Raw genomic sequence first — 22492 nt, 5'->3', positions numbered from 1 at the left:
CACAAGTACATACACAAGTAAGCACCCGTATATGCCGTGGTCGTACGTGTATAAGCATCTGCGCAAATACATACTCAAGTCTAGGCTGCAGTCTTATGCGCACAAGTGCCCACGCAAATATGCGCTCCAGTCTAGGTCCTGGCCTTATGCACACAAGTACCTACGCAAATACGTGTTCAAGTACCTGCGCAACGGAGAAATTACTTACCTGATAATTTCATTTTCCTTAGTGTAGACAGATGGACTCAGGACCAATGGGTATAGTGTGCTCCTGATAGCAGTTGGAGACGGAGTCAGATTTCAATCTGACATCAGCACTACATATACACGTGCACGAGGCTCTCTTCCTCAGTTTTCTCCTCGAAAAGCAATTATGGATAAGTTTGGATAATTTTGGTTAACTTGATTAACTTGAAACTTGATTACTCGGATTGGATGATGAGGTTTCTAGCTGGAGACCGCTAGGGCATTCAACACCTGGTAATATGGGTGTCTGAAGTAGAAATAAAGGTTGGCTTACCCGGGCTTGTGTTGCACTCGGGAGGAGGTTCCCTGGGGTTTCTTGATTGCGAGGCAGCCATGGGCGGGGTGCTGAGTCCATCTGTCTACACTAAGGAAAATGAAATTATCAGGTAAGTAATTTCTTCATTTCCTAGCGTGTAGCAGATGGACTCAGGACCAATGGGATGTACAAAAGCTACTCCCGAACCAGGCAGGAGGCTGCCCGTGGCCCATTTAGTACTGCCTTTGCGAATGCTGTGTCCTCCTTGGCCTGAACATCCAGGCAATAGAATCTCAAGAAGGTGTGGATGGAGGACCACGTTGCCGCCCAACAGATCTCTGCGGGTGACAGCATCTTGGTTTCTGCCCAGGACACTGCCTGGGCCCTTGTGGAATGGGCCTTGACTTGTAGAGGTGGAGGCTTGCCTGCCTCTACGTAGGCCGCCTTGATTACTTCTTTGATCCAGCGGGCAATGGTTGCCCGCGAGGCTGCTTCCCCTTGTTTCTTCCTGCTGTGAAGAATGAACAGATGGTCCATCTTTCGTACAAGTTCCAATCTTTCCAGGTATTGGACTAGGAGTCTGCCGACGTTCAGGTGGCGAGGAAGGTGTGAGTCTTCAGAGTCCTTATGCTCGTCTGGAGATGGCAGCGAGATGGTTTGGTTTAGATGGAAGTGAGAAACCACCTTTGGCAGGAAGGAGGGTTCAGTGCGCAGCTGTATGGATCCCGGCATGAATCTGAGGAACGGCTCGCGGCATGATAGTGCTTGAAGTTCGGAGATTCGACGGGCTGAGCAGATTGCCACGAGGAAGGTCAGGAGCCGTAGGGACAGACCGCGTGTTGGTCTGAACGAGGCTCCCGCTAGGAAGTCTAACACTAGATTGAGATTCCATAGGGGTATCGGCCACTTTAGAGGTGGTCGAATGTGCTTGACCCCTTTTAAAGAAGCGGGAGACGTCTGGGTGGGCCGCTAGGATGCTGCCGTCCATCCTGGGTCTGAAGCTGGCCAGGGCGGTGAGTTGTACCTTGATGGAGTTGAGAGACAACCCTGTGCTCACGCCATCCTGCAGAAATTCCAGGATCATGGGGATTTTGACTGTCCGTGGAAGGATGTCGCAGTCCTCGCACCAGGCTTCGAATATTCTCCATACTCGTATATATGTTAAGGAAGTGGAGAAATTGCGCGCTCGGAGCAGTGTGTCTATCACTGGTCCTGAGTGTCCACTCTTTTTCAGGCGAGACCTCTCAATGGCCAGACCACAAGCGAGAATCTCGTTGGGTCTTCGTGGAGGATCGGTCCTTGCTGGAGTAGATCCCTGTGTGGAGGTAGGCATAGAGGGTTTCCCGCCAGAAGTCTTCGCATGCCCGGGTACCACGGCCTTCTTGGCCAGGCCGGAGCCACTAGAAGTACCGGCCCTCTGTGGTGTTCTATCTTGCGGATGATTTCGCCCAGTAGTGGCCATGGAGGGAAGGGGCACAGTAGGTCCTCCTGAGGCCAGGTCTGGACAAGGGAGTCGATTCCCTGGGACAGCGGTTTCAGTCTTCGGCTGAAGAACTTGGGAACCCGGGTGTTGGACCCGTTTGCCAGAAGATCCATAGCTGGTGTTCCCCAGTGGTTTACTATCCGCTGGAAGGCTGTTGTCGACAGTGTCCATTCCCATGGATCCAGACTCTCTCTGCTGAGGTAGTCTGCAGTGATGTTGTCTTTTCCTGTGATGTGGGCGGCTGATATCCCTTGTAGGTTTGATTCTGCCCACGTCATTAGGGGTTCTATTTCCAGGGACACCTGCTGGCTCTTGGTTCACCCTTGCGGTTTATGTAGGCCACTGTTGTGGCGTTGTCCGACATGACTGACTGATTTCCCCGGAGTCTGTGGCTGAACCGTAGGCAGGCTAGTCTGACTGCCTGGGCTTCCAGTCTGTTTATGTTCCATGCCGACTCTTCTTCGTCCCATTGCCCTTGATAGTTAGCTCCTGGCGCGCGCAACCCACATCTAAGTACGCCCAGTGGCGTGAACCTCAAGGGCGTTCCCTCATCTGATGTCACGCCAATCCGGGTATATCTACTTCTCAAGATTGCTAGCTCATTGAGTTGGCAAAGACTCGAATAGACTCAAACTGTTCCTGTCTGCGCTACTCTGCCGCTTCCCTGCTGCCTGAAGGAAGCTCTCCTTCTGCCCTTCGGGGTTTTACTACTAACATGGGTACCCGTTCCTCGGGGGCCCTCTGTTCTATTTTCAGGTGCCATTCAGGGAACAGGTACTCGCTCCTCGAGGGCCTGCTCTCCCTGCCTCAGTGCCTGTACCTACTACAACTATCTGGTGGAATCGCATCCATAACAGCTAACACTGAGTGAGTACTCTAATAACTCATCTATCTCATCCACAGTAACAGAAAACAGCAAGGGAGGCAATCAAACAATGCTGTGAGGAAACAACAAAAGAGTAGATGCCCAAGGGTCTTTTCCAAATCTTTAATTGGAGGAGACGTGTGTGGGCTATTTTAACTAAATTACACACGTCTCCACCAATTAAAGATTTGGAAAAGACCCTTGGTCATCCACAGTAACCCCTTGCTGCGGAACCTCCTGACGTCACCAAGGAGAGAAGGGCTCCCTCTGCCGAGGTCCCTGAGACTACAACTCACCACTGCCACCTGGTGGCTATCTTCAAGCTGTATAAATAAAGAGTTCAATCCCAGTGTTTTGTGTATAGAGTCTAGCCAAGTGCTGTGGCTCCTCATGGGGCTCCTCCCCGTGGGCTCGGTCATCTCCACAACACCCAAGGATCCACATAATAACAACAGCTCATAGTTGTTCCATCAATCTCCTTCTCCTTGTAGGGGGAAGGGTGACTTTGTTCCCTTTGGTGTCGAACCAGACTCCCAGGTATTCCAGGCAATGGGAGGGCTGCAGGTGGCTCTTGGGTGTGTTGACGACCCACCTGAGGTTCTGCAGTAGTTCCTTGACTCTGGTAGTTGCTTGCTGGCTTTCCTCGGACGATTTGGCTCAGATCAGCCAATCGTCCAGGTATGGATGCACGAGGATTCCCTCTTTCCTCAGTGCTGCCACTACTACCACCATGATCTTGGTGAACGTTTGGGGAGCATAGCCAGTCCAAACAGTAGAGCCTGGAACTGATAGTGATGGCCCAATATTGCGAAGCGTAGGAAACGCTGGTGGGTGCGATGGATCGGTATTTATTTATTTATTTAAAGCTTTTTTATACCGAGGTTCAGGTAACAGAGTTACTAATCACCTCGGTTTACATTTAAACCATCAAACAAATGACATGAGATATGTCTTACAGTGAACAAGGACGAAAACAACTTGGACACAAAATAACATAGGTAGAACAAGGTCTGTGGAGATAGGCTTCTGACAGATCCAGGGAGGTCAGGAATTCTCCCAGTTGTACCGTCCTTATGACCGCACGCAGGGTTTCCATGCAGAAGCAAGGTACCTTCAGGTAGCGATTGACTGTCTTGAGGTCCAGTATGGGCCGGAATGTTCCCTCTTTCTTGGGCACGATGAAGTAGATGGAATAGTGCCCCGAATTTTGTTAGTGCGGGGGCACCGGTGTTATTGCCTTTAGGACAAGTAGTTTTGATAGTGTGGTTTCCACTGCCTTCCTCTTGGAGGGGTCGTGGCATGGAGAAATCACAAGCTTGTCCGGAGGGATGCTGTGGAAGTCCAGGTAATATCCCTCTCGGATGATGGATAGGACCCAATTATCCGAAGTTATCTCGACTCATCTTTGGTAGAATAGGGTGAGCCTGCCCCCTATGATCTCTTCCTGTAGATGGGTCTGCTGATTCTCATTGCGTGTTGCGGCTGGGGCCTGGTCCTGAGCCAGCTGCTCTTTTGTTGTGTCTGTTCCGAAAGGGATGGGCTCCACCTTAACCAGGGTGGAACCAGGCTGCTGGCGCTAACCTTTAAAAAGGAGATAGAGCAGCTTTTAAACTAGAACAAAGGGGAAAGCCGACAGTCGCTCAGCAGCGCATGGTTCGGAGAGAGGTATCTTCAAAGGATACTAATGATGCATTAGAATTAGGGCATCCCGACAGTGAGGTTCCAATAATTAGAAAAGTAGTCCAAGTGCCTGTAACTAAAAACTCACCTGAGCTAAAAAATTCTAACTTATCCCCATTAATTAAAAAGCAGAATGAAAATACAAACAAAAAACAAACTTTGAAATGTTTGTATGCTAATCCCAGGAGTCTGAGAAGTAAGATGGGAGAATTAGAATGTATAGCAGTGAATGATGACATAGACTTAATTGGCATCTCAGAGACATGGTGGAAAGAGGATAACCAATGGGACAGTGCTATACCGGGGTACAAATTATATCGCAATGACAGAGAGAGGCATCCGGGAGGAGGTGTGGTGCTTTATGTCCGGGATGGCATAGAGTCCAACAGGATAAACATCCTGCATGAGACTAAATACAAAATTGAATCTTTATGGGTAGAAATCCCTTGTGTGTCAGGGAAGACTACAGTGATAGGGGTATACTACAGTCCACCTGGTCAAGATGGTGAGATGGACAGTGAAATGCTAAGAGAAATTAGGGAAGCTAACCAAATTGGTAGTGCAGTAATAATGGGAGACTTCAATTACCCCAATATAGACTGGGTAAATGTATCATCGGGTCACGCTAGAGAGATAACGTTCCTGGATGGAATAAATGATAGCTTTATGGAGCAATTGGTTCAGGAACCGACGAGAGAGGGAGCAATTTTAGATCTAATTCTCAGTGGAGCACAGGACTTGGTGAGAGAGGTAACGGTGGTGGGGCCGCTTGGCAATAGTGATCATAATATGATAAGAAAATTATTACTTACCTGCTAATTTTCGTTCCTGTAGTACCATGGATCAGTCCAGACAGTGGGTTATGTCCCCAATCCAGCAGATGGAGTCAGCACAAGCTTTGAGGGGGCGTATCCATATATACTACTACCCCCTCTGCAGGAGTTCAGTATCGAGTATATCAAAGCCAGAGTAGAAACCCCCGAAGGATCAAGTTTGTGGAAACAGATAATGAAAACAATTGTAACCGCAACAAGTAACTGCAAACATCCTACCAACTTGTAGGGAGCTGTGAAAAACAGCGAAAAGAGACGACTGTGAAGACACAGAACACTGCGAGCAAGAAGCAGCGCAGAGCTGAGCAGGATCAAGAACCCAAACGCGGTGGGCGTCTGGACTGATCCATGGTACTACAGGAACGAAAATTAGCAGGTAAGTAATAATTTTCTTTTCCCTGTACGTACCTGGATCAGTCCAGACAGTGGGATGTACCCAAGCTTCCCTAAATCGGGTGGGGTCCTGCGAGGCCTGCTCGGAGAACCTGCTCGCCAAAGTGTCCAGAGACTGAAGAGGCGAGGTGCAGACAATAGTGTCTCGAGAACGTGTGTAACGATTTCCAGGTGGCTGCCCTACAAATTTCCTGCGAGGATACCGAGCGAACCTCCGCCCAGGAAGCCGCCTGAGAACGTGTAGAATGCGCTATGATTCCGGGTGGGGGAGTCCGACCCGCCCCAATGTAGGAAGCAGCAATGCCGGCCTTCAGCCATCTGGCAATGGTAGTCTTCGAGGCCTGAGACCCCTTCTTAGGACCGGCCCAGAGTACGAAGAGATGGTCAGAGGTCAGGAACTCATTTGTAGCCTCCAGATAGAGGCGCAGAGTGCGCTTGACATTCAAGAGACGGAGAGACTTCGGCTCTGAGGAAGAGAAGGACAGCAACTCCACCGTCTGGTTCACATGGAATGCAGAAACCACCTTCGGAAGGAAGGAGGGAACGGTGCGAAGCGAAACTCCAGAGTCAGAGAAACGGAGATAGGGCTCTCTACACGACAGAGCCTGCATCTCCGAGATGCGTCGAGCGGAACAGATGGTCACAAGAAATACAGTCTTGAGAGTGAGATCCTTTATCGTTGCACTGCGCAGCGGCTCGAACGGTGGTCCCGACAGGGAGCAAAGCACAAGGTTAAGACTCCAGGAGGGACAAGGGTCCCGTAACGGAGGACGCATATGCTTGACACCCTTGAGAAAACGAGCAATGTCAGGATGCTGTAGAAGAGAGCCCCCATCGCTCAACAGCGAACCAAGGGCGGCCACCTGAACCCGTAGTGAATTATAGGTGAGCCCTTTTTCCACCCCTGCCTGTGGAAACTGAAGGATCTGAGGTACAGAAGCCTTAGCGGGTCTCGTGGCCTGGCTGGTACACCACAGCTCGAACACCTTCCAGACTCGAACATAGGCCGATGTCTATCGTGCCCGCAATAGCGTGGATACTACCGCCTCCAGGTAGCCCCGACGCCGGAGGCGGCGCCTCTCAAAAGCCAGGCTGCAAGACAGAAGAATTCTGCCTGCTCGAAAAATACCGGGCCCTGATGTAGGAGCTGGGGGAGGTGCCCCAGCCTGATTGGCCCGTCGATCACCAGCTGTAGCAGGTCCGCAAACCAGGGTCGCCTGGGCCATTCTGGGGTGACGAAAACCACGGTCCCCTGATGGCTTTCTATTCTGCGGAGCATCCTGCCCACCAGGGGCCATGGTGGAAAAGAAAGATATGGCGGCCACGGGAGGACCAGGGCATCCACTCCCTCCGCGCTCTCTCCGGCGACTGAAGAAGCGTGGAGCCTTGGCGTTGAGAGCGGACGCCATCAGATCCAAGTGGGGGGCCCCCCACCGATGGACGAGAAGTTGCATTGCTTTGTCGGAGAGAGACCACTCTCCGGGTCCAGCAGTTGACGACTGAGGAAGTCCGCCTGGACGTTGTCCACACCGGCGACGTGCGAGGCCGCTAGCCGGACGAGATGACGCTCCGCCCATTGCATCAGCAGCGCCGCCTCGAGCGCGACCTGCGGGCTGCGCGTGCCTCCTTGTCGGTTGATGTAGACCATGGTGGTAGCGTTGTCCGATAGGATTCTGACTTCTCGGTTCCGAAGAAGCGGGAGGAAATGTCGCAGAGCTAGCCGGACGCTCTGGTTTCCAGACGGTTGATTGACCACTTCGCCTCCACCGTGGACCACGTCCCCTGCGTGGCGCTTCGATCGCAGACTGCACCCCAGCCTGCTAGACTGGCATAGGTGGTCACCACCACCCAATTTGGCAGATCGAGGGACATGCCACGGGCCAGGTTCGGCGGATCCAACCACCAGCCCAGACTGTCCCTGGCATTCTGTGGGAGCGGGAGAATCATCTGATAGTCCTGCAATACTGGTTTCCAACGGGAGAAGAGCGCCCACTGTAAGGTCCTGAGGTGCGCAAAAGCCCAAGGTACAAGGTCGATGGTGGACCCCATCACTCCCAGGAGTTGCAGGTAGTCCCAGGAGGTGGGCTCTGGTAACGCAGAGAACCGTCGTGTGTGATCCCGCAAGGATTGAGCTTTGTCCTGGCGCAGAAAAACTTGCCAGTAGGGTGTCGAAAGTTGCCCCCAAAAAAAAACCCAAGCGTTGCGAGGGCATGAGGGAGCTCTTGGAGAAGTTCACTACCCATCCCAGGGAATGTAGAAACCGTACTACTCGAGTCACCGCTGAGCGTCCATGATCGAATGACTTCGCCCGGAGGAGCCAATCGTCCAGATAAGGATGAACCAGGATGCCCTCCTTCCGGAGAGCTGCCGCCACAACTACCATGATCTTGGTGAAGGTGTGCAGCGCCGGCGCCAATCCAAACGCGAGAGCCGTGAACTGAAAATGCTGGTCCAGAATTTTGAAACGAAGGAAACTGTGGTGGTCCGGGCGGATGGGAATGTGCAGGTAGGCCTCCGTTAAGTCCAGGGAGGCGAGGAACTCCCCCCGATGCACCGCCGCAATCACTGACCGGAGCGTTTCCATGCGGAACCGAACGACTCAAAGGGATTTGTTGACTTCCTTGAGGACTAGGATAGGCCGGAAGGAACCGTCCTTCTTTGGTACGACGAAATAGATGGAATAGTGGCCCGAGCCCACCTCTCCGAAGGGCACGGGCGCAGTAGCGCCTATCTCCCGGAGTCTGTCCAGAGTCAGCTGCACCGCTCCTCTCTTGAGGTCCGAGCCACAGGGGGAAAAGATGAACCTTCCCTGCGGGGGGCGGACAAATTCCAATGCGTAGCCGTGTTTTATGGTATCCAGGACCCACTGGTCCGAGGTGATCCGTGCCCACTCCGCTTAGAAATACGTTAGTCGGTCCCCAATCCTGGGGACAGGGGAGTGGGCGAGACTGGCATCATTGTGAAGACTTGGTATAGGGGTTCCCGGTTCCGGGAGTAGTGCGTGCGGGCCGATGCCCGCGGAAGGCGCGCAACCAGGGCTGAGACCTGGGGGCGGATGGCCGGGAGCCCGTCTGTCTGTAGCCCCTGTAGCGCCGTTGCGCTCTGGCTCTGGTCCGAGAAGAAGAAAACGCTCTGGATGGTCGAAACCTATCCTCCGGCAGCCGATGAACAGCGTTCTCCCCCAGGGACTTGATGATCTGGTCCAAATCCTCCCCGAAGAGGAACTTGCCCCTGAAGGGAAGAGAGCCCAGACTGGACTTAGAGGACGTATCAGACGCCCAATTGCGTAGCCACAGTAGTCGTCGTGCTGCCACTACCGAAACCATGGATCTTGCGAGGACCCGAAAAAGGTCGTTCTAGGCGTCCGCCCCATACGCCACTGCGGCTTCTAGCCGATCTGCCTGGGCAGCCTCATCGGACGGCAGGTTCTGAGACGTGAGGAGTTGTTGCACCCAAAGGAGACTAGCCCGCTGGGCAAGCGAACTGCACATCACCGCCCGCATACCCAGAGCGGAGACCTCGAAAACCCGCTTAAGGAAAACTTCCAACTTACGATCCTGTGTGTCCCGCAACGCCGCACCTCCCGTCACTGGGATAGTCGTCCTCTTCGTGACCGCCGACACTGCGGAGTCCACCTTTGGGACCTTGATGAGGTCCAGAAAATCTTCGGGGAGCGGGTACAGCTTTTCCATAGCCCGGCTGCTCTTCAGGGAGGCCTCCGGGGTGTCCCATTCCCTGGTGAGAAGTTGTAAAAACGAGTCATGAATGGGAAAAGCCTGAGCCCTCGGCCGGAGTGCCGCCAGGACAGGATCTCCCTTCCTTGAAGAAGTGATGACAGCGGGAGCTACTGGGGCAGGCGGGTCTGGTGGCGGATCCAAATCTAATTCTTGGATGATCTGCGGGATGAGGTCGTCCAGCTCTTCCCTCTGGAAGAGGCGTAGGGTACGTGGATCATCCCCCTCCTGTGTGCCGTCCCCTTGTCCCCCGTCCGGGAGGTCAAGTCCATGTCCCGCTGGGTCTGGCACCGCCCCCACTGCCGCGGGCGTGGATCGGACCCGGATAGGAAGGCGGGAGGCCCCCACTCCCGGAGGGTCGGGGGGGGCCGGCGTCGAGGGCGACATCCGAGGGATCTTAGGAGGGGGGGGGGTCCCACAGGTGCTTCCAGCCCCTGCAGATAAGCGGTATGCATGAGCAAGATAAACTCCGGAGAGAACCCCGGCCTGCTCGGGTGCGCTTCGGGGGCGGCGTGGTTCCTGCTCCCTGGCTCTGGGTGCTTGGTTCCTGCACCAAAATCGGGGGAACACCCCCGCTGGTAGAGTCCTCCAGGGATCCGTTCTCCCTCGTGGCCTCCAGGGATCCGTTCCCCCTCGTGGCCTGCGCCTCAGGGCGCTCAGAATGTAAAATGGCCGCCGTTCCCGCCAAAAATGGCGGAGTGGCCGGCCCGCACCGCCCGGGCAAAAAAGAGAAATCAGTCAGGGACTGTGAGGTACCTTCCCCCCCGGGAAGGCATCGTGCACAGATGCCCTCCCGGGAAATCCGGGACCCCGGGTCTCCGCAGGCCGCACAGCGGGACGGCCGCGGCATCGGGATCGCTGCAGGAGAAAAGAAAAAGCCACGGGGGGGGCCACGCGCACAAAGGCGCCGCTGCGGGGGGGCCCGGTCGGCCCGCACTGCCCGCTGTCTGAAAATAGAGGAGGGTGCCGCGGGGGGGGGCCTTCCTGGCCACACGACCCGCCCCAGACATCTTTCCCTAAATGGCTCAGCAGCCCATGAGGAGCTGTAAAATGGCCGCGGGTGAGGGAGTAAAGAGCGAAGAGGCCGGCTCCACCGGCTTTCGCGGGCACCGGGGGCTGAGCTGTGAAGGAAAAAACTACAAAGGAAAAACAAACTTACCCCTGGCTGCAACGAGAAATAAACAGCAAGGCCGCAGAGAAGAGACAAGGAAGATAAGCCACTCCCCAGAAGTTGAAAGAACTCTGCCTTTTTTTTTTTTTTTTTTTTTTTAAACTTAATACAAACTTGATACAAACTTGATCCACAGAAAAAGACAACAACAAGCCATAATCAAGCAAGAAAGTGAAGAAAAAGGAGGGGAAGCCTGATTCCCCTACTCGCATCTGCTGGAGTCAGAAGATACTGAACTCCTGCAGAGGGGGTAGTAGTATATATGGATACGCCCCCTCAAAGCTTGTGCTGACTCCATCTGCTGGATTGGGGACATAACCCACTGTCTGGACTGATCCAGGTACGTACAGGGAACAAATTTGATTTAATGACTGGAAAAGGAACAGTGTGCAAATCCAAGGCTCTCGTGCTAAACTTTCAAAAGGGAAACTTTGATAAAATGAGAAAAATTGTTAGAAAAAAACTGAAAGGAGCAGCTACAAAAGTAAAAAATGTCCAAGAGGCGTGGTCATTGTTAAAAAATACCATTCTAGAAGCACAGTCCAGATGTATTCCACACATTAAGAAAGGTGGAAAGAAGGCAAAACGATTACCGGCATGGTTAAAAGGGGAGGTGAAAGAAGCTATTTTAGCCAAAAGATCTTCATTCAAAAATTGGAAGAAGGATCCAACAGAAGAAAATAGGATAAAGCATAAACATTGGCAAGTTAAATGTAAGACATTGATAAGACAGGCTAAGAGAGAATTTGAAAAGAAGTTGGCTGTAGAGGCAAAAACTCACAGTAAAAACTTTTTTAAATATATCCGAAGCAGAAAGCCTGTGAGGGAGTCAGTTGGACCGTTAGATGATCGAGGGGTTAAAGGGGCACTTAGAGAAGATAAGGCCATCGCGGAAAGATTAAATGATTTCTTTGCTTCGGTGTTTACTGAAGAGGATGTTGGGGAGGTACCCGTAATGGAGAAGGTTTTCATGGGTAATGATTCAGATGGACTGAATCAAATCACGGTGAACCTAGAAGATGTGGTAGGCCTGATTGACAAACTGAAGAGTAGTAAATCACCTGGACCGGATGGAATACACCCCAGAGTTCTGAAGGAACTAAAAAATGAAATTTCAGACCTATTAGTAAAAATTTGTAACTTATCATTAAAATCATCCATTGTACCTGAAGACTGGAGGATAGCAAATGTAACCCCAATATTTAAAAAGGGCTCCAGGGGCGATCCGGGAAACTACAGACCGGTTAGCCTGACTTCAGTGCCAGGAAAAATAGTGGAAAGTGTTCTAAACATCAAAATCACAGAACATATAGAAAGACATGGTTTAATGGAACAAAGTCAGCATGGCTTTACCCAGGGCAAGTCTTGCCTCACAAATCTGCTTCACTTTTTTGAAGGGGTTAATAAACATGTGGATAAAGGTGAACCGGTAGATATAGTTTACTTGGATTTTCAGAAGGCGTTTGACAAAGTTCCTCATGAGAGGCTTCTAGGAAAAGTAAAAAGTCATGGGATAGGTGGCGATGTCCTTTCGTGGATTGCAAACTGGTTAAAAGACAGGAAACAGAGAGTAGGATTAAATGGGCAATTTTCTCAGTGGAAGGGAGTGGACAGTGGAGTGCCTCAGGGATCTGTATTGGGACCCTTACTGTTCAATATATTTATAAATGATCTGGAAAGAAATACGACGAGTGAAATAATCAAATTTGCAGATGACACAAAATTGTGCAGAGTAGTTAAATCACAAGCAGATTGTGATAAATTGCAGGAAGACCTTGTGAGACTGGAAAATTGGGCATCCAAATGGCAGATGAAATTTAATGTGGATAAGTGCAAGGTGATGCATATAGGGAAAAATAACCCATGCTATAATTACACGATGTTGGGTTCCATATTAGGTGCTACAACCCAAGAAAGAGATCTAGGTGTCATAGTGGATAACACATTGAAATCGTCGGTTCAGTGTGCTGCGGCAGTCAAAAAGCAAACAGAATGTTGGGAATTATTAGAAAAGGAATGATGAATAAAACGGAAAATGTCATAATGCCTCTGTATCGCTCCATGGTGAGACCGCACCTTGAATACTGTGTACAATTCTGGTCGCCGCATCTCAAAAAAGATATAATTGCGATGGAGAAGGTACAGAGAAGGGCTACCAAAATGATAAGGGGAATGGAACAACTCCCCTATGAGGAAAGACTAAAGAGGTTAGGACTTTTCAGCTTGGAGAAGAGACGACTGAGGGGGGATATGATAGAGGTGTTTAAAATCATGAAAGGTCTAGAACGGGTAGATGTGAATCGGTTATTTACTCTTTCGGATAGTAGAAGGACTAGGGGACACTCCATGAAGTTAGCATTGGGCACATTTAAAACTAATCGGAGAAAGTTCTTTTTTTCTCAACGCACAATTAAACTCTGGAATTTGTTGCCAGAGGATGTGGTTAGTGCAGTTAGTATAGCTGTGTTTAAAAAAGGATTGGATAAGTTCTTGGAGGAGAAGTCCATTACCTGCTATTAAGTTCACTTACAGAATAGCCACTGCCATTAGCAATGGTTACATGGAATAGACTTAGTTTTTGGGTACTTGCCAGGTTCTTATGGCCTGGATTGGCCACTGTTGGAAACAGGATGCTGGGCTTGATGGACCCTTGGTCTGACCCAGTATGGCATTTTCTTATGCCCCTTGCCGGCGGGGGGCTTGGTAAGTGTTTTTGTATGGTCTATAATGCTGGGATCCTCTGCCCTTGGGTGCCCGGGGAGAGGGGCGTTGGTTCCTCTTGCTCCTGTCCTCCGGTAGACGGGGTACTGGGGACTCACCCCATTTGTCGGCTACTTTGTCCAGGTCGCTTCCGAAGAGGAGTGATCCTCTAAAGGGCATTCTCGTGAGCCTCGTCTTAGAGGACACGTCAGCTGACCAGCTTCAGAGCCAGAGCTGTCTTCTGGCTGCCACTATGGACAAGAGGCTCCTGGCTGAGGTGCACACCAGGTCTGAGGTTGAATCCGTGAGGAATGATATTGCTGGGTCTAATGCCTCGATTGGCGTAGTTGCGTCCCTAGCCATCGCCAGGCAGGCGCGTGATACCACGGTGCAGCAAGCAGCAATCTGTAGGGTCATAGCTGATACATCGTAAGACTGCTTGAGGATGGATTCCTGCCATCTGTCATTGGCATCCTAGAGGGAAGCTCCACCCTTGACTGGTATGGTGGTGCGCTTTGTGGTGGCACAGACGAAGGCATCGACCTTGGGAAACCTCAGGGGTAGAGAGCTTCTAGGGCGTCACATTCCAGGTCGATCAGTTGTTGTACAGCCTGTAGCGTAGGGAAATGGTGTGAGGTTTGGCGAAGCCTGGCCAGGAAGGGGCTCGCCTTGGACTCTGCTGTGTTGCATGTGTTCAGGATGGCCAATGCCTTCAGAGTCATGGCTACGAGATCTGATAATTCGTCTTTTGGGAAGAAGAGCGTCATGGTGCGATACAGTTCCATTCCTGGAGGGAGTTCCTCTTCTTCCAGGGGTTCTGGTTCCTTCTCCAAATCATCTGTGTCCCCTAAGGGGAGGTATTTGTCCAGGGGCGGCTCATCTGGTGGCGGCCGGGAGGGCCCTGGGAGGTTCTGGGCCACTGGCGGGGGTTATGGTTGTGCCGCTGGTGGTCCTGTCTGTGCGTGGATGTAGGACTGCAGTTCCGCGAAGAATCCCGCCCAGGTGAAGTTGCCTGGGACTGCATTGGGTCCGGCGGTGCTCCCCGAGGGCCCCCACGGTGGAAGGGCCGAGTCGGGAATAGAGTGGTCCGGGGTAGTCTCGCTGGTAGATCTGGAGTCCTCTACAGGCTGAGGGGGACCATGTCTCGGCTCCCCCCGAGCTTCTTCGCACAACAGACACAGGGCGGAGGTCACCTCGGACTGTGCCGCTCTCAGGTGGCATGCCGGGCAGAGGACTGGGCCTTTAGCTGTCTTGGACAGCGGCGCCATGATTTGCGCGTGTATCCTCTACAGATGCTCGTGCTGGGAGGCCTGGTTATGCGCTCAGGGTGCGCCTATGTTGTGCGCCTAGGAACGGAAGATGTGCGTGTGTCTGTGTGCACGGGCCTAGTTATGCGCTCAGCACCCTTTGTGCGCGTCGCTGTGCGCACGGTGCATATGTGCGCACAAGTATTTTATGCGCCTGGCTCACGGCTGTGCGCACGGCTCAGTTGTGCGAACAAAGCGGCGACCAAGGGGGGGGAAATGGTGCCGGCGACCATGCGGGCAAGATGGTGCCCCCCCCCCCCGCCCCCCGGAGGGTCTCCACGTGGGAGGAACCTCGAGCCGGATCTGGGTCTAGCCCGGACGGGGCTGCTCAACCCGATTAGATGGACGACAGAGGGACGATCTGTGCGGTTGTCCGAGCCTCAGAGACCAGAGACTTAGAGAAAGGTTTTCTACCTTACCTTGTCTCGGCGCTTCCCGGTCTCTTGCCGGGCAGTCTCCGGCTGCAGGGGGAGAGGAGAATACCTTCACCACCGTGCTCGGTCTTGCACCCGCTGCCTCTCAGCCGCTCCCTTTTCAGGGGGCTAAGTCCACGCCGGGACCGAGGCTTTCCTCTGAGGGATCTCGAAATCACCTCAGGAATTCTCGACTGGGGAGGGACCCTCAGGTATCACCGCAGGAGAGCAGGGCTCGTCTGTAGGTAAGATTCTCTTTCTTTCTTTCTTCTTTGAATTTGGAGTTTGATTTTCTAACACTGTGCAAGCGTGTGTGAAGTCCCGAACTGCTTTGGAGATGGAAAAAACTGAGGAACAGAGCCTCGTGCACGGGTATATGTAGTGCTGACGTCAGATTGAAATCTGACTCCGTCTCCAACTGCTATCAGGAGTACACTATACCCATTGGTCCTGAGTCCATCTGTCTAAACGCTAGGAAATTATGCGCTCAAGTCTAGGTCGCAGCTTACATGCAGAGGTCCCCACGTGTGCAACCTCCATGTGTTGAAAATGCACACACATGCTATGCAAGCGGGAAAAGAACTATTGCCGCAGCCTACCATACAGACCATACAGCTAAGCAAAGCCTGCCTGTACCGTCAACATCCGACACAGAAAATCATCGAAGGCCTGAAGAGCTTATCAACAGCTCAGGCCTCTTGACTGGCCGAGAATCCATGGAGACTGGGACAGAGAACCAACATCCCCCACTACTTGTTCCGCTAAACAAGCTTTGCGCAGAAGCAAATTAAAACCGGCAGAAAACCTCTACCAGAACCAGAGACTCCTCCTCGCTGCAAGTGCCTCTCTGCACCTCTGCAGGACAGGGAACCGGCGATAGTTGGAGAGGATTACACTGCCCCTCCCGATGACGCTGCTAGGGAATAAAAAATGGCTGCTGTTTCCGCGCAGACAGGGAAAGTCTTAGCGTTAGACCCCCGTCACCTGTGAGGCTTGTTTTACAGGAATGGCCAAGCTCGACGCAGATTCCCAAATGCCATGCCACTTTTGCCTCATGCACACGCTGTTCCTCCCTGCACCCATGGCACCACCAGCACCTCAACTGCAAGCAAGGGACCAGTCCCTCAGCACCACGGAGCCAGCAGTTACAGTAGCTGGGTTTAAAAAAGGTTTGGATAAGTTCTTGGAGGAGAAGTCCATTAATGGCTATTAATCAAGTTTACTTAGGGAATAGCCACTGCTATTAATTGCATCAGTAGCATGGGATCTTCTTAGTGTTTGGGTAATTGCCAGGTTCTTGTGGCCTGGATTGGCCACTGTTGGAAACAGGATGCTGGGCTTGATGGACCCTTGGTCTGACCCAGTATGGCATGTTCTTATGTTCTTATGATGGACCCCAACAGACAGACGATTGACAGTGTCTCGAAATACCCACCTTTTCTGCTTGTAAGTGCAAGGGAACTTTATGAATAAATCTTTTAGCGGCTGAGAAAATTCTAAAGCGTAACCGTGTTCTATCACACTTAGGATCCACTGATTCAACATGATCTTGGCCCACTCCTCGAGAAAGTATGTTAACTGACCTCCGATTCTCAGAACGGAAGAGTGGGCCGGCCTCGTTTCATTGGGAGGACTTGGAACCAGAGGCTCCCTGACCAGAAGCACTTCTGACTGGTCTGCGGCCTCGAAAGGACTGATCCCACGAGTGCTGCCTCCCGGCACCTGGTCTCTGACCTCCTCCTGAAGGACGACACTGCCGGGGATGCCGGCTGGACCGGAAATGAGCCCGTGCCAAAGAGAAACCTCTGCCGACTTTCGGCTTGTCCTCCAGCACAAGCCGAATAACAATAAGAAATATCCACCAAGCCAAACTAACCTCTCATTCGCTCAAACACGTTTCCACCAGAGAACGGTCTTTCTCTATTGCTGGTATTAACATCTGGAACAACATGCCCTTGGACCTGCGTCTCGAAGCCTGCCACAAAACTTTCAAACAAAACCTCAAAACCTGGCTGTTTGAACAGGCTTTCTATCAATGATCAAGGACTAACTTTAGAATTTAGTGTTATTGTATTATTTCTCACCTGATCCATGTTTTGATCCTGTTCTTCCCACTCCCTATGTTTGTTTTCCATTGATAATCCCACTGTTCCCCTTTCCCCATCCTTCCCATGTTTAAACATTATTTTTGGAAAGCCTTAAGCTGCGAATTGTTTACATACACTATAAACTGTTATATGTAAAGTTGTTACTAACTTTTATTTACGTTACTGTTTGCTTATTGCATAAACTGTTTAATGTAAAGCCTGTTGCTAAAATTAATGTTTACTGTAAACCGAGGTGATGTATATCTATACGTACCGCGGTATATAAGAATCTCTAAATAAATAAAATGCCCTTTAGTCTCTCCGAGAAACTTCACAAGTTGTTCCAAATCCCCCCCCCCCCCCCACAAGGACCTTCAATCTGCCGGCAGCAGCGGTGGGGGCAGGGCAGAATCTTTGCGGGCCTGGTCAGTCGCAGCGCCAAAAGACGACAAAACGGCTGCCTTTCCTGCCGAAATCGGGAAGGCACTATCGGGCTGCTCGGCTCCCCACGCTGTGTCCCCCCCCCCGGAGACACAGCGGGAGCAATTGCTGGCGAGGGAGAGGCGCGCACCTCCCCACACGCTGCGCACTGCCCTCAGTGCAACAAGAAGCCTTAGCAGCGTTTTGTTTTTATACACAAAATGCCGCTCCTAGCAGACCGCGTCACGGGAAGCCAACCTCGAGCGTGCCCCGAGGACCGTGCAGGAGGCCCCGGAGCCAAATACCCGAAGGACACCAACAGCAAAAAACAAAAAAACAGAGAGGCGGACTAACTTTGTTTTTTTTTAAACTTCATACTTGTGGCTCTGGCTGTGACTGTCCACCTGAGGGAGGGAGGAGAGAGAAGGGGCCCCACCAGTTATCTCCTCCCTCAGCGGACCAAGAATCCAGGCAGAAAGGAAAATTAGTTTCTTACCTTTTAATTTTCATTCCAGTAGTACCACGGATCAGTCCAGAGCGATTTAGTATTTCTCTGACTCCACCTGCTGGAAAGGAGGCTCACTGAGGGCTGGACTGATCCGGGTACGTATAGGGAACCAGGGATTTCCAACCTCCACCTGAAAGGATGGCCCCACCAGGACCTAACGACCTTCAGGGAGAAACCCGGAAATCCCTGTTTTGCCTTTACTTTTTTTTTTTTTTTTATTCCCCAGACTGAAGGATTTACACCTCCTCCATCTGCTGGAGACAGAAAGGGAATGCATGTGGCACTCTCGGATATGTAGCAGGGTCTCAAGGTTTTGTCCTCTGCCTCCATCTGCAGGTAGGGATGCATAAACCCAGGGGTCTGGACTGATCTGGGTACATACAGGGAACGTAACCCCAATATTTAAAAAGGGCTCCAGGGGCGATCCAGGAAACTACAGACCGGTTATCCTGACTTCAATGCTGGGAAAAACAGTGGAAACTATTCTCAAGATCAAAATCATAGAACATATAGAAAGACATGGTTTAATGGAACAAAGTCAGCATGGCTTTACCCAGGGCAAGTCTTGCCTCACAAATCTGCTTCACTTTTTTGAAGGGGTTAATAAACATGTGGATAAAGGTGAACCGGTAGATGTAGTATACTTGGATTTTCAGAAGGCGTTTGACAAAGTTCCTCATGAGAGGCTTCTAGGAAAAGTAAAAAGTCATGGGATAGGTGGCGATGTCCTTTCGTGGATTGCAAACTGGCTAAAAGACAGGAAACAGAGAGTAGGATTAAATGGGCAATTTTCTCAGTGGAAGGGAGTGGACAGTGGAGTGCCTCAGGGATCTGTATTGGGACCCTCACTGTTCAATATATTTATAAATGATTTGAAAAGAAATATGACGAGTGAGATAATCAAATTTGCAGATGACACAAAATTGTTCAGAGTAGTTAAATCACAAGCAGATTGTGATAAATTGCAGGAAGACCTTGTGACACTGTAAAATTGGGCATCCAAATGGCAGATGAAATTTAATGTGGACAAGTGCAAGGTGATGCATATAGGGAAAAATAACCCATGCTATAATTACACAATGTTGGGTTCCATATTAGGTGCTACAACCCAAGAAAGAGATCTAGGCGTCATAGTGGATAACACATTGAAATCGTCGGCTCAGTGTGCTGCGGCAGTCAAAAAAGCAAACAGAATGTTGGGAATTATTAGAAAGGGAATGATGAATAAAACGGAAAATGTCATAATGCTTCTGTATCGCTCCATGGTGAGACCGCACCTTGAATATTGTGTACAATTCTGGTCGCCGCATCTCAAAAAAGATATAATTGCGATGGAGAAGGTATAGAGAAGGGCAACCAAAATGATAAGGGGAATGGAACAGCTCCCCTATGAGGAAAGACTGAAGAGGTTAGGACTTTTCAGCTTGGAGAAGAGACGACTGAGGGGGGATATGATAGAGGTGTTTAAAATCATGAGAGGTCTAGAACGGGTAGATGTGAATCGGTTATTTACTCTTTCAGATAATAGAAAGACTAGGGGGCACTCCATGAAGTTAGCATGTAGCACATTTAAAACTAAACAGAGAACATTTTTTTTACTCAACGCACAATTAAGCTCTGGAATTTGTTGCCAGAGGATGTGGTTAGTGCAGTTAGTGTAGCTGGGTTTACAAAAGGTTTGGATAAGTTCTTGGAGGAGAAGTCCATTAATGGCTATTAATCAAACTGGCTTAGGACATAGCCACTGCTATTACTGGCATCAGTATCATGGGATCTACTTACTGTTTGGGTACTTGCCAGTACTCGCAGCCTGGATTGGCCACTGTTGGAAACAGGATGCTGTGCTTGATGGACCCTTGGTCTGACCCAGTATGGCATGTTCTTATGAATGTGAGACGTGTGAGTGTGAGAGAGCTGAGTGTGTGAGAGTTGTGTCGGAGAGGGAGGGGATTTGAGCGAGGGAGAGGGAGGGGGTTTGAGCAAGCGAGGGAGAGAGAGGGAGGTGAGAGGGAGAGAGAGGGGTGAGGAGGTGAGAGAGAGGAGTGAGGAGGTGACAGAGAGGGGTGATGGGGTGACAGAGGGGGGTGATGGGGTGACAGAGGTGAGGGGTGAGAGGGAGAGAGAGGTGAGGGGTGAGAGGGAGAACATAAGAACATAAGACCATGCCATACTGGGTCAGACCAAGGGTCCATCAAGCCCAGCATCCTGTTTCCAACAGTGGACAATCCAGGCCATAAGAACCTGGCAATTACCCAAACACTAAGAAGATCCCATGCTACTGATGCAATTAATAGCAGTGGCTATTCCCTAAGTCAGCCTCATTAATAGCAGGTAATGGACTTCTAATTGACCAAAATGCTTTGTTTTTAAGATTTCATTTTGTTTCTGGTGTGGTGGGGGAGGGAGGCTTGACTTACTGTCAAACAGAGAGGAGCAGATATCTGCCCAAAGTGTTGTGACTATCCTGCCCCCTCCCCGTGGGAAGAAGGCTGACGGATGAGTCATTATTCTGGGGGAGGGAGGGCACAGCCATAGAACGCAGGGCAGTGGGTGTCATGTGCTGGGGCTCTCTGTAGCCTGGGATGTGCTGCCTGTGCACTTCTACATCACAGCGAGCTTTAGAGAGACAAATGAAACAACAGCAGGCAGATTATCCAGACCTCCCCACCCGTGCAGCGAGCTAGCAAAGCAAAACTGAAGTCACCGCTTCCAAAATGCAGAGAAAGCAAAGTAATGCCAAAAAAAGGAGTCTTCAGGAGGCCTTCAGTGATTTGGCTCACGTTGTGCAATGCACAGGGAGCGAGAAAGCACCACCTGGGCCCCCTCTCCATCTGCACGCGTGGGGCGGGCTCTGCCTTGCACGCAAACTCTGCCCGGAAGGAAAGAGGTGGCACTCACTTTTCACCCTTGAACTCGCCATCCTGGATCCTCCGCTTCCTTTTTCCCGGCCCGAAGAGTCTGAATCTTTTTCCCCAGCCTTGGCCAGGGTGGTGAATCAGGCCAGGTCCAGCTGTCTTATCGCTTCCTGCCCTCCTCTCTGAAGGATGGGACTGGGCTGGACCGAGAAGGAAGCCCCTGGAGTCCACGTGTGCCTAACAGAATCAGAGAGGAAGAGAGAGAAATCTCCTTCAGCGGCTTGCAACACCTTCCTGGGTCCCCCTGCAGCAGACTCCTTCCTGCCCACACCCGCACACTCCCTCCACTTCCAACCGGGCAGCACCAAATGCAGAAAAAGAAACAACTTACCGGGGCAGTAAAAGGCTCGGGTGGCAGGCTTCATCTGCAGCGCTGCAAGGAAGAGAAAGAATTCAGAGGCTTGCACAAGCAGCCCTGAGCACATGACCTCCGTCACATGACACCTGCAGGAGCCCAAGCAGGAAGCAGCTTCTCCCCATGGCCCAGCCAGACAGTAATGAAACACAGGCTCCCCCAGAATGTGGCAGGGTAAGAAACCCACCCCCCCAGAGCGTGACATACAGTAATAAAGTAGCACCCGCCCCCCCTCTCTCCCAAATCTACACGGCAATAAACCAAATCCACCCAAGCCCAAGCAGGAAGCAGCTTCCCACCATGGCCCAGCCTGACAGTAATGAAACACAGGCTCCCCCAGAATGTGGCAGGGTAAGAAACCCCCCCCCCCCCAGAGCGTGACATACAGTAATAAAGTAGCACCCGCCCCCCCTCCCAAATCTACACAGCAATAAACCAAATCCACCCAAGCCCAAGCAGGAAGCAGCTTCCCACCATTGCCCAGCCTGACAGTAATGAAACACAGGCTCCCCCAGAATGTGGCAGGGTAAGAAACCCCCCCCCCCAGAGCGTGACATACAGTAATAAAGTAACACCCGCCCCCCCTCTCTCCCAAATCTACACAGCAATAAACCAAATCCACCCAAGCCCAAGCAGGAAGCAGCTTCCCACCATGGCCCAGCCTGACAGTAATGAAACACAGGCTCCCCCAGAATGTGGCAGGGTAAGAAACCCCCCCCCCCAGAGCGTGACATACAGTAATAAAGTAGCACCCGCCCCCCCTCTCTCCCAAATCTACACAGCAATAAACCAAATCCACCCAAAATCAACTCCAGGACCCCCTAGAGCAGAGCTTTCCAAACTTTTCATGTTGGTGACACACTTTTTAGACAAACATAATTTCGGGACACAGTAATTCAGTCTACTAGTAAACCAGAGGTTAAAGGTTAAACGAACGAAACATATTTCGACAATTTATGTATGTTTCCTTAAATATATACATAAATAAAATGTTTCACGACACAACCTATCTCATGAAAACCTTAAATTTATATTAAAAATATATATTCCAAGATTCATGTTATTGTTATCATTTATGAGAAACAATAATAAAACAAATTGTCTGTCCCCCACACACTCATCTCTC

General features: G+C 51.1%; 1 protein-coding gene across 1 annotated transcript in view; it reads right to left on the bottom strand.

The window, feature by feature from the left end:
- Nucleotides 1–22492, bottom strand: part of MROH1 (maestro heat like repeat family member 1) — a gene marked incomplete in the record, with an annotated part of 402473 nt that overhangs the window by 363087 nt on the left and 16894 nt on the right. Inside the window, 2 exon segments of the mRNA XM_029592292.1 lie at nt 20995–21188; nt 21343–21384. Coding sequence (XP_029448152.1) covers nt 20995–21016 — 22 coding nt within the window.

This window comes from Rhinatrema bivittatum, chromosome 2, assembly GCF_901001135.1.
Source record: "Rhinatrema bivittatum chromosome 2, aRhiBiv1.1, whole genome shotgun sequence".
NCBI lineage: Eukaryota > Metazoa > Chordata > Amphibia > Gymnophiona > Rhinatrematidae > Rhinatrema > Rhinatrema bivittatum.
Note: the sequence above shows the minus strand (reverse complement) of the source record. Positions and strands in the feature narration are given on the sequence as shown.